This window comes from Pongo pygmaeus, chromosome 3, assembly GCF_028885625.2.
Source record: "Pongo pygmaeus isolate AG05252 chromosome 3, NHGRI_mPonPyg2-v2.0_pri, whole genome shotgun sequence".
Taxonomy (NCBI): domain Eukaryota; kingdom Metazoa; phylum Chordata; class Mammalia; order Primates; family Hominidae; genus Pongo; species Pongo pygmaeus.
The window spans coordinates 47,468,381-47,481,131 of record NC_072376.2 but is presented as its reverse complement, the minus strand read 5'-3'; the positions used below and the strand labels follow the sequence as shown (position 1 = coordinate 47,481,131).

The following is a 12,751-nucleotide window of genomic DNA, read 5'->3' as shown; positions in this document are numbered from 1 at the left end:
TACTGAAATTATGCATATATTTTATATAATTCTATGTATTCTGTATAGTTCTAACTTCATGCTAACTAAAAATTGTTATGTGTGTTAGTTTGAGAGGGAAGGAAAAGAGGCGAGGCAATTGTCCCCCTAGTGAGGAATGTTGCTTGTCCGCAGTGGTTGAAAACATTAACTCATCTCTCTCTGCCTCCTATTGGACTGTAGCTCCTTTTCTGAGGATGATGACAGTGCCTCTATATCTGAAGAATCAGACAATGAAAACCCTCATGCAAGGGGTTCCTTTAGTTATAAGTCACTCAGAAAGGGAGGACCATCACAGAGGTGAGCAGTATGATCCATCCCTTGGTGCCTGTTTTTAACCATTTATGCCTAAGGTTGCAGTGTTTTGAATTTTTGCAATCAGATCATGGTGATGACCTTGAGCAGTAGGATAGAAATAACTCCCACATGCTTAGCGTTCCAATAATCAAACACTAGGCATAAATGGGTTTGTAAACTGTTGTTTCGGAGCAAGCTTGGCAAATGCCTCTGCTGTCTACACACGATGTGGGATCTCAGGAGGAGTTACTTCTGTTCCTTACCCATACCGTCTCTTGGGAAATATTGCCACTGCCCGATGATTATTTATGGCTGTGGTGTTCCGAGTTGTAAACACTCTTGCTTCATTTTCCCTGAGACCCACTGGGGCCTGTCCCTTAAGAAACCCAGTCCTTTCTGATTTCTTGTTTCTCTCTGATCCTTCTTTCAGGTCCTGAAACAAGTACATGTGAGAGGGTTGGCTGTTATTCTCTAAAATGCTCCATCCCATTTGGTCTTACTTTTAGGAAATAGAGCACTGGAGAGAGGTGCTAGAAGAGAAAAGTAAAAATATCCTTAGTAGGAAATAAAGAAGTTGTGAAAACCTCAGATACCAGACTTGAGATTGCAGAAGCAGTGTGGTGTGGTATTGGTGATGGAGCTGGGGTTTCCACCTGTTTTATATAATTACCTTTTCTTTGCTTTTTTCCTCCCCTTTTTTTCCTTTTTCCTATTTTTCTTCCCATTGATTACCTCCAGCTTTCCCATTGTTTTTATTTATCTTTTCTCCTCATCTTACTTTCCCTAACAGTCTTAGGTCTCTTGTTGGGAGTTACTGGCATTGAGGTTGGTTCACTTAAGCTAATTCTTGGTATGAACACTGACTGATATGCATTTACTAACCATGTGTATTATAGTATATTTTCATACTGTTATGAAGAAATACCCGAGACTGGGTAATTTATAAAGAAAAAGAGGCTTAATGGACTCACAGTTCCACATGGCTGGTGAGGCCTCACAATCATGGCAGAAGGCAAAGGAGGAGCAAAGTCATGTCTTACATGGTGGCAGGCAAGACAGCATGTGCAGGGGAACTGCCCTTTATAAAACCATCAGATCTTGTGAGACTTATTTACTAGCATGAGAATGGCATGGGCAACACCCACTCCTATGATTCAATTACTTCCCACTGGGTCCCTCCCATGGCATGTGGGGATTATGGGAGCTATAATTCAGGATGAGATTTGGGTGGGGACACAGCCAAAACATATCACCATGTTTGTTCAAGACACTGGCATTTGGCAAGTCATGCTTCATGGAGGCTCAGGATATACTTTTATGCTTTATGCTTCATAATATGTTTTTGAAATATCATCTAGATAGTCTTTAGTAATGAGTAGAAATGGAAAGGAATTTGTTTTTTCAGACCATTTGCTTACCATGGACATTATACAGATGGTGACTATTGTGATTTCGCTACATGTTTTTCATTTCCCAGGGAGCAGTACCTGCCTGGTGCCATTGCACTTTTTAATGTGAACAACAGCAGCAATAAGGATCAGTAAGTATATTTACAATAGAAAACCAAAGCTTTGGTTTTAAAGAAAACCAGTAAAAAGGTAGGAATATATCTGAATCTGTTATAGAGGAAATATTTATTAATCAAATGATCTAATACAATGGCAATGATAGTCTTATCATTTTATTGAAAAGTAGTATTTATTCATTCATTTATTTGAATACATGTAGAAAAAATCATGTCTATAGTGTTCATGCAGTTGACTTTCTTTGTGAATAGAGTGACTGACAAAAATAAGTGAAACATATTACTCCTTTCTAGTTTGAGCCAATGTGTTTTAGGTCAAGTTCCTCAGGAGACAGTTTCTGAGATGGAGGCTTGTATGCAGAGGTTTGTTGGGAATGGTCTTGGGAACAATATCTGGAAGGGAGTTGGGGGTCAGTATTGGGCAGAGGGAGAAGTCGAACTTCAGAGAATAGAGCTGATGTACAATGAGATTCTATGGGGATCCCTGGAGCAGGGATGACCTTTTAGAGTTGTCCCTATTTAGGTAATAGACTTGGGCCTTTGTGCCCATGCACAGTTATTGGAAAAAGGTTGGCCCTAGAAGATGGAGCATAACCATCTGGATGGAGCATGGTGGTTTCCTTCAGCCAAGGCCAGCCAAGGGAGAGGAAAACCTGAGCTGACAGCAACCAACACTCTTGGCAAGTGGGGAATGAGTGCCTGAATTTTGTGTACTACCTGCATAGCCACTGTACAGCCCACCCGTGTGCTGCCCAGATCCATTTTGTTTATATAGAAAATTCACCCCATGTGGGAATACCTACTCTAGGATCCTGGTTATTTTTTCCTGAGAAAGCTTATAAGAGTAAAGTTAACGGGATTAAACTAAGGTCTCTGGCAATTGCAGGTGGTTTTGAGGCCTCAAATGAAATTCTTCACCCTCTCCACTTCTACTCATTCTAGGGTCCTCTCACCCTTGCCAGCATGTCTGCAGGTCTAGATGACTTAGCTGGTGGAACAATACAGACACTCATCCCTGAAGGACTTGAGCCCTGGGTCACCATGCCCTTCTTGAGTCATGGCTACAGTACTTGCCCATTTACCACCAAAACTGGGCTGGAAAATACCAAAAGACCACCTAGGTGCAAAAACATCTCCCCTCCCTGCATTGTATACAGCACTGCCTACTTTTGATGATCACGGTCAATAACTTTTGCCAGTGTGGTGACTCTCTTCCTTGCCTGTTGGGCATGAGGGGCCCAAAGTTGCTGGGGAGTAGCTGTAGCTTCATGTTTAATGGAACTCTGGCATTCCCTGGTAGATGCATCACCCCTCTGGAAGCCAGGACCTCTAGATCCGTAGATCCTTAAGTTGCAAGAATGAGAAACACACCTTTCCTACATTTGTCACCCCTACTTAAACCCCGTAGTTCCCAGACCAATGCATTCTATACAAGCATAGAGAACCATACAATGATCACTGTTTTACCATATATACAGTATCCTAGAGGAAGGCACCTTTTCTTCCTAGAGTATAAACTCCATGATAGCACTTCAGCTGTGGTTTCAAAAGGTCACTCCTTAACTATCATGTCAGTAGCTGACAAAGGTGTGCAGCATATGATAGGACCACTGGATCCCAAACTCAGGTTCCAATGCCACATTTTTTTTTTGCCTTAAAGTGGGTCCTTGGTCCAAAGTGATGTTAAGCAATATTTCATATTAGTGATCATGCTTCATATGCCCCTAAATAATGGCACTGGTCAAAGCCCTGTGGCAAAAAAGCAAATGAATAGTCATAATATACGTCAGTTATTATCAATATATTTGATACCCCTTCCATGGTGTCAGGAGTCCAATTTAGTTAACTTGCCATCAACTGACTGATTACTTTCCTCATGAGAAAGCACTGTTTTGGAGTCATAGCATTGGTCTCTGTGACAGGCAGGTTCACTACGAGCAAAAAACAAACAAAAACAAAGATTTTCAAACTTTATGCTCACGCTCATAATATGTCCATTCAGTCTGCCTCTTCTTCTGAAATATTTTCCCTGATCTTTCCATCGTTTTCCATCCAGGTCCCTGACCAACCAGTCAAGGCATTTGTGACTGCCCATGAGTCCTTGTACACTTGTATATTCTTACTTTGGGCTATTTCTCCCCCCCCCCTTTTTTTTTTGAGACAGGTACTTACTCAGTTGCCCATGCTGGAGTGTAGTGGTGCAATCTCGGCTCACTGCAGCCTCCATCTCCCAGGGTCAAGTGATCCTCCTGCCTCAGCCTCCCAAGTAGCTGGGATTACAGGCATGCGCCATCACGCCTGGCTAATTTTTGTATTTTTAGTGGGGTTTCGCCATGTTGGCCAGGCTGGTCTCTAACTCCTTGGCATCAAGTGATCCTCCCACCTCAGCGTCCTAAAGTGTTGGGATTACAGGCATGAGCCATTGGACCCAGCCTGGGCTATTTCTTTTTCCATACAAACTAGATGACTGTATACTACTTGAAGCTGTGCCATTGGGGAAATTAACCTCACACTTTCAAGACCACCTCTAAGTGAGGCTGTGGTGCAGATATAGACCATTTTGGCTTGCATCCACATTCTAAACTGACCCATCTATGCAACATGCTGTATCAGCTCCTTCGAAAGAACCCCACATATGGCCACAGGTGGGGGTTGATAAATAGGTGCTGAGTGGAAAATAACAGTGGAAAATGAATGGAAATTTCCAACGTGGAAAATGACATAAAGAAGGGTACTGAAGGCCTGGCATGGTGGCTCACACCTGTAATCCCAGCACTTTGGGAGACCGAAGCAGGCAGATCACCTAAGGTCAGGAGTCGAGACCAGCCTGGCCAACCTACATGGTGAAACCCCATTTCTACTAAAAATACAAAAATTAACCAGGTGTGGTGGTGCACGTCTTTAGTCCCAGCTACTCAGGAGGCTGAGGCAGGGGAAATCACTTGAACTGGGAGGCAGAGGTTGTCGAGAGCCGAGATTGTGCCACCACACTCCCGCCTGGGTGACAGAGCAAGACTCCTTGGGAAAAAAAAAAAAAAAAAAAAAAAGAAGAAGGGTACTGAGCCACCTGCCTGGGCAGCTTGCTTATTTCTTCTGATTCATGCTCATCCCAGATATCTTACTTCATCATATGACGGATTGATACCTTATGAATTGTTGTTTCTGACAGAACCCATCTCATGATGGGCATTCATTTTATGTCCCATGGTTAGGTAATACTATTTCAGGGTCTGATTAACAGAATGCCATTGATACAGATATAGTGGACTAATGTGGCACTCTGAGAAATGTCCACATGATCCAGGTCCCTCAAGACTGTCATGACAGTAGGAAAGAGAGTTAATATAGCCTTGGAAAAGAATGTAGATGTGTACAGTTTTTCATCCCATGTGAGTATGAGCTATGTCTGATCCTCTTTCCTGATAGTAATGAAAAATGACATTCACAATGACTGACCCAGAACCTTAGGTATGCAGTGTACATCAAGTGAATGCACTGTTTTCCACATATGACACAGCAGCTGCAGTTGGGGCTACTACTTCGTTGATTTTGCAGTTGTCTATTGCTGTCCATTAGGATCCATTTGGTTTTTGCAGGGGTCAGATGATGAATTATGTGGGGAAATGAAGAGGGATCACCACCCCCGCATGCATTAGGTCTTTAAGGATGGCATTTCCTTTTCTCCCCAGGATGCAATGTTGCTTTTGGCCAGAAGGTGGGAAGCAGCTTAAGAGCTTCTCCTTGGTCTTACCCCTCTTTCCTCACAAGCCAAGGAATTAGTGGGGTAGGGTGGGAGTTGTGCCGATGACCAATTATATACATTTCCCTTTTGTGTTCAGGAATTATGTACATTTCACTTTTACATTTAGGAACTGGAGAAATGATCACAGACTGGGTCTCTGTATTATTTTCCATGTAGGACATGTCAGCTGCAATTGGGGCTACTACTTGGTTGATTTTGCAGTAGTCTCTCTGCCATTCACTAGGATCTATTTGGTTTTTGTGGGAGTCAGATGATAAATTACATGACGAAATTAAGAGAGACCACCACTCCTCCATGCATGATTTTATACAATTACATACATTTCTCTTTTATATTCAGGAACTTATATACATTCTACTTTTATATTCAAGAATTACACACATTTCACTTTTACATTTAGGAACTGAGAAATGATCACATAGTAGTGGGTCTGTGGACCCAGTGGAAACACCATAAGTCATATCTCATCCAGGAATCTATTATTACCAGTCCATCATATGCCCCTCAAGCTTAACAGGGGGCCACGATGATGCTTCAATCCCTAGGTGTCAACATCAGCTTGGATCCTGTGCCAAACGGTCTTCAATGCATCTAAGTATTCTTTTTTCCCCCAGAGTACAGTGATTTAAGTAATGGCCATAGGTTCTTTAGGAGAAAGACCAGGGAAATCGTTACTGGAATATATTTGTCATACTGTTGCAGAGTCTTTGTTCCTGGGTCGTGGCTTCTCCTCTAGTCAGTGGTTTTAGGTCTAAGTACTGGCTTAGGTCTGGAACTGTTCAAAGGATTCTGATATTTTTTTAAATTTAAATTGTAATGAATCAATTTATTTTTTGAGATGGGGTCTCGCTATGTTGCTCAGGCTGGTCTTGAACTCCTGGGCTCGAGTGATTCTCCCTCCTCAACCTCCCAAAGTGCTGGGATTATAGCCATAAGCCACCATGCCCTACTAGGATTCTGATTTTTTTGATGAAGTAAGTTGCCCTCAACCTCCTAATTATTCATTCCTGATTCATTTTGGTTGTATACATTCATTAAATAATACCCTAACTAGCTAACAGGCTTCCCATCCGTCTAGGAATACTGTATTCTATTAACCTCCTCCATAGCTGTCTACGGGTTAAGCCCCTTGGTTACCATCCCCACCTTAATGCTCATTATAATTACTGGACCAACCTTACTTCTGATGGGTAAGCACAGCCATTAGTCTCAGTTATTTCTAGATCCTATTATCCCTATTGCTCTCAGAGAACTCAGTTCTGTAACAGCATTTCCCACCATCAGCTCTGGCCTACAGAGGATAGTACCACTGAACTTCTCAAAGCTGCTAATATCCCTCTCACCAGCCCATTCCACATCACTTTTGCATCCTTTGAGCCCTCTTTGGGAACATAATTAGCTGGTAGGCTATCTTCCAAACAGTGTATCCACTTCAAGATGCCACTTTTCTGAGTCTTTTGATACCTTCCTCCACCATCTGCCATGGTGTTAATGTTTATTTCATTTTGTGTGGGCCATTACCTTTTTCCAGGTTTCCAAGAGCCATCTGAGTAGTGTGTCGACATCATCCTTCAGGATCCATGCTAGGCTGTCATATCTTGAATCATAGAAGTGTACTCCCATAGCAGTAAATTCTTCCTTATCCAACTTTATTGTTCTGTCCCTGTTTGTACATGACCATCTTAGACGTTAAGCTTCACCTCCCTTGTCAATCTTATCTTCCATTTCTTCTCAACAGAGGCTTTCCACTTCTGCTGGGTCATTCTTACCCAGATTAAGTCCATTGCACTTAGAAATTTTCCTGCTCTAACATCCTCTCTCTTCTTCTCAACTCCAACTCTTAGTCATAGTTTGAGGCCTAGCTTTAGACCTACCTGCCTTTAAAAGCCTTCTCTGACTATCCTAGTGGTAATGAGATGCCTGTTCATTCATGTCTGGCTAATGAAATTTCCTAAGACATCTGAGCTGACAATGGCAGCCTGCTATAACCCTAGGTCTGTCTGACTTCAGAATCTATTCCCCTGCTGATAGAGAAAGCTAATCATAGAAAGAGGCACTAGTTATACAGTCTCCACTCAAGAAGAAATTGTATGTGGAAAAAGGTGGCCTTAAATCTGGTAAATTATTCCAATAACTGAGATTCCACCATATTACTAGACAGCTTGTTGATTACTCATGAAAAATGACTTCAGTCAGGGTTATCCCCTCTAAAGAAAATTGACGGCATTTTCTTAAAATTCTCAATGATTTTATTCAAGGATAAATGTAAATGATGTCAAGAAGCTTAAATTTTAAATATTATTTTTAATACATTAACACTTTTGAAGAACACTCTTGGGGGGCTGTTGTTTCTTAAATTTTTCTCCTTGGTTTTATGCCTTTATTCATCTCCATTTGTTTCTATTTCCCACATCTATTAGCTTAGAAGTTTTCATTTATTATCTGGATAATTGTCTGCCCCACCCCCCCACTTTTTGGAGTAGAAACCTCCAGTAAGAGACCAGATGGGTTTTGAGCACTGGAGCAGGTCTTTGAATGCAAGGCTGAGATTTTTGCTCAATGAAAAAGAAAGCAAATAAGAGTGGAAGACTGTGATTATGTGACAGATATATTATTTTTTCTTTAGGGAACCAGAAGAAAAAAAGAAAAAGAAAAAAGAAAAGAAGAGGTAAGACTTTGGCAAGAATTACCCCATATTTTTCTTCCCATAACATTTCTGTATTTTAATACTACTTGCTTAATATTTTCAGCAAGTCAGATGATAAAAACGAAAATAAAAATGACCCAGAGAAGAAAAAGAAGAAAAAGGACAAAGAGAAGAAAAAGAAAGAGGAGAAAAGCAAAGATAAGAAAGAAGAGGAGTAAGCACTTTTAGTGGCATTGAAATAGAATGAGATTGTGATGGGTTTTAGATGCAGGGATGATTTTCCATAATACAAAGTAGAAAGAAACTTTATAGTAAAGAGCCCTGTGTAAAGACTAAATGTCTTTAAACATTGAAAAATAAACATTTAACATAAATTATCAGATGTGAATTAAAACCTTTTCTAATTTCTCTGAAATTAGCAATGGTAGCATTATTCTTAATTCTCTCAAGAATTTTCACTGCTAGGGTTAATTCTCTTCCCTAAGCATTGGTGAAGATAACTTATCGCTGAGAAATATTTAGGTTCCAAGGAGGATTAGGTTTCTAGGATCCTACAATCATTTTAAAAACTGAAATAAAAATTTAATTTTTATTTTAATTACATTCTTATAAGGAGTGTGCAACCTAGATCCCTTGCACGCACAGATCACAATAAGGTTTGTGCTCCTATGAGACTCTAAAGCCGCTGCTGATCTGATAGGAGGCCAAGCTCAGGCAGTAAAGCTCCCTCGCCCTGCAGCTCACCTCCTGCTGTGTGGCCCGCCGGTTTCCTAACAGACCACAGACCAGTACCGGCCCACAGCCCGGGGGTTGGGGACCCCAGGTCTATGCCACTATTCCCTCTCAGTGGCTGAGGTATATAACTGACTGCAGCATCGCAGTGAAACCAGGGCTTTAGTAAAAATCTAATGTATGCTTTAATATAAGATTGGTCTTAATGAGAAGACTGGCATTGTTTTACATTTTTACAAATCTCTTTAATATTTAGCTTAATAAAAGATAGCTGGCCTCTCAAAAAAAAAAAAAAAAAAAAAAAAGACTGGTCATTTCGTTATCTATCCACCCCTCACTAACCACTTTCTTATGACTAGTGCTCTTATGCCATGCTAATCTTCACACTGCAGAGTGAGCTTCTCCAGCTTACTTCCATTTCATTAATTGTGGTTGATGGGCATAACGATGTAATATGGTAAATATGGTAAATAATATGGTAAATAAAAATGTTCTTGTATCTTGGTAACTATCCCCTTTATTTCTAATTGCTGCTAGGGAGAAGAAAGAAGTTGTGGTTATTGATCCCTCAGGAAACACATATTACAACTGGCTGTTTTGCATCACATTACCTGTTATGTACAACTGGACAATGGTTATTGCCAGGTGTCTATAATTTTTTTTTTTTTTTTGGTGGATCTCACCCCATTTGTAGTTTCCAAGTTCACTGACTAAACAATTTTACTTAGAGCCCTTTAGGACACACCTCCTTTCTCTACTGCAGGTGGTAAAGAGAGGCTAGATTATTCTCAGTGTGTTTTCCTGGGATCAGGAGGAGGTGCTTCAGTTCTCAATATAATTGGGTCTGCAGTACTGGGATGCATGGAGGGGTCAGGGGAAGACTTTTATTTTTTAATTTTTTTAACTTTTATTTTAGGTTCGGGGTACATGTGCAGGCTGTTATATAGGTAAACTCGTGTCACAGGGGTTTGGTGCACAGATTATTTTCTCACCCAGGTATTCAGCCCAGTACCCAATAGTTATTTTTTCTACTTCTCTCCCTTTTCCCACCCGCCACTCTCCAATAGACCCCAGTGTCTGTTGTTGGAGGGGAAGGCTTTTAAAATTTTGGTTGTATAATAACTTAATTAGAACATCAGGAGAAACTATTTTCTTTGACCTATGAGAAAAAAATGTTGCCAATAGTGGAAAAAGATCAAGGATTTAGTGTCTTTTAGATGGTAAACATCTCACTCATCCAAGACCAAGCACAATTTCCTAAAGCATTTTGGGTACAGATAGTCAATATGAACCTGGTGATCGATGTGTTTCACCCAACATATTTTGATTTTAGTTTTGGGCCATTTATTTTTTTAATTTATTTAAAGATTTTTTTGTACAAATTTATGGGGTACATGTGAAATTTTGTTACTTGTATATAATGCATATAGTGATTAAGTCAGGGTATTTAGAGTGTCCATCACCCAAGTTCAATACATTTTTGTTAAGTATAGTCTGCTATCAAACATTGAATTTATTCCTTCTGTCTTATTGTATACTTGTACCCTTCAGCCCACTTATTCTTATTGGATGTTTTTACTAAGCTGACTAGTATCATGGAAAGGATGTTGGAATTCAGAAGTGTAAGGATCGAAATCCAACCACTCAGGGAAAGTTTTGGGAAAGCCATGGTTAATTAAAGGACTCTAAGGACCTCTCCTAGCCTGAGTGTGCTGTGCTTCTCATCATGATAAAGAAAATATACAAAGAGAACTTTTACTTAAATTGGGCCCCATTTCTTTTTTATTTATACAAGTGTTTCTTTTTTTATAGAGCATGTTTTGATGAACTTCAATCTGATTACCTAGAATATTGGCTCATTTTGGATTACGTATCAGACATAGTCTATTTAATCGATATGTTTGTACGAACAAGGACAGGTAAATATGTTCAGTTTTGAATATTTTAAAATTTCATGCTTTTATGTCTAGCATTGTAATTTGACATTTCCTAATCCAAGTATTTTTCAAAGTAAACTCACAAAAATCTGTTCCAGAGAAAAAGGCACAGGGCACAGGTGAAAGCAAGAGTCACGATGTATAAACTCACAGGCTTAGATGACTCCAGCTGATTCAGAGGAAGTTATCAGGCAACTTTTTGACAAGTAGATGTGGCTTTCCTCCATTATCTTGTTCATTGGTTTTGTGCCAGGCGAGAGGAATAGAGAGAGCAGAAATATTCTGCCAGCTATAGGGCGAAGAGTAATTGCTACCTAACAGGGAGATAATTTAAAGAGTCATGGGAAAAAATGTCATTGTCCTCAGCAGAGCCATATTCAAAATTTTATAAGGAGGAAAAATGCACTTAACTCAGCTTTGTGGTTTATGGTGAGATATTATTGACCAGAGGGGATAGCTTCTGAAGTATTTCTGTTAAGTAGGTAGAAGCTAATTGTTTCTACACCACTCTCCACATGCAAATGTAACCGTTATACACAGACTATAACCTTTTAAGAATCATTATGTAAAATTGAACATTCTCTAAATACTAGTATCCTGGAACAATGCTCCACTTGCTCTGTCATATTTGTAGCTTTGGTAGCCAGTTTAGGAGAAGGAGCAAATCCCTTTCCTAGTGTAATGTATCAGAGGGCTGAAATGCTGGGTTTAAAACACACAAGCCCATGGTAACAGCATAGGAGGGAAGATCCCAAGTGTCTAAGGGAGCAAGAATGAGAGATGAAAATGCAGCCTCAAAGGACACTTATGCTTCACATTGAAGGAGTAAGGCAAGAATACGCAAAATAGACAGCACAGGGCAAGTACCCAAGCATCCAGGGTAGGGCTGGGATTCTGACAAGGCACTGTCATGGGCTATTAGGCACATTGCTAGCATGTTCAGGAAACCTTCCACGAACTGTGTATGGTGGGGAAAGAAAACAACAGCCCATTTTATGTTACTACGCTCTCAATACAACACAATTCTGGTCACCAATATGTATATGGCGTTTCCTCTACACACCAAGCAATTCTGTAACACCAGCTGGGTTAAAATTTAACTGAATTCAGACACTTAACGGGAGTTAAAATAGGCCCCACAGGTTAAGGGCTCAGTCTCCCAAGATGATCCCCCACTTCAGATGCCAATCGTAAGTCTCAGGTTGTGGCTTGTGCTTCTGACTGACCAGCTATAAATTGGAGTTCCCACAGCTCCCTCGTGGGTCTAGTAATTTGCTAGCACAACTTACAGACCTTAGGAAAACACTTATGTTTACTGCGTTATTATATTGATAAAGGGTATGATAATGAATACAGATGAAGAGCCAGATGAAGAGATACATAGGGCAAAGTAGAGAAAAGTAATGAGAACAGGGGCTTTTGTCCCCATGGAACTGGGGTGTGGCACCCTCCTAGTTCGTAGATGTGTTCACCAACCTGATAATTCTCCAAACCCCATAGTTCAGGGATTTTTATAGAGGCTTCATCATGGAGGCATGATGGACTATTAACTCAGTCTCCAGTTCTTCTCCCTTTCCTGGATGAAGGAGATTGGGGTAAAAGTTCCAAGCTTCTAAACATAACTTACTCTTTCTGGTGACCAGCCCCATCTTGGACCTCACCAAGAGCTGCTTCATTAGAACAAAAGACACTTTTCTTTTTCTTTCTTTCTTTTTCTCTTTCTTTCTTTCTTTCTTTCTTTCTTTCTTTCTTTCTTTCTCTCTCTCTCTTTCTTTCTTCTTTCTTTCTTTCTTTCTTTCTTTCTTTCTTTCTCTCTTTCTCTCTTTCTTTCT

At 40.3% G+C, this 12,751-nt stretch overlaps 1 protein-coding gene across 4 annotated transcripts in view; it reads left to right on the top strand.

Annotated features, from left to right (window-relative positions):
• CNGA1 (cyclic nucleotide gated channel subunit alpha 1) overlaps nt 1–12,751 on the top strand; it is a 57,441-nt gene that overhangs the window by 41,717 nt on the left and 2,973 nt on the right. For all 4 annotated transcript variants that reach the window (XM_054485935.1, XM_063663632.1, XM_054485937.2 and 1 more), the window contains 6 exons: nt 202–318; nt 1,793–1,855; nt 8,230–8,271; nt 8,354–8,464; nt 9,520–9,627; nt 10,795–10,901. In XM_054485935.1, coding sequence (XP_054341910.1) covers nt 202–318; nt 1,793–1,855; nt 8,230–8,271; nt 8,354–8,464; nt 9,520–9,627; nt 10,795–10,901 — 548 coding nt within the window. The remainder of the gene's footprint in view (nt 1–201; nt 319–1,792; nt 1,856–8,229; nt 8,272–8,353; nt 8,465–9,519; nt 9,628–10,794; nt 10,902–12,751) is intronic.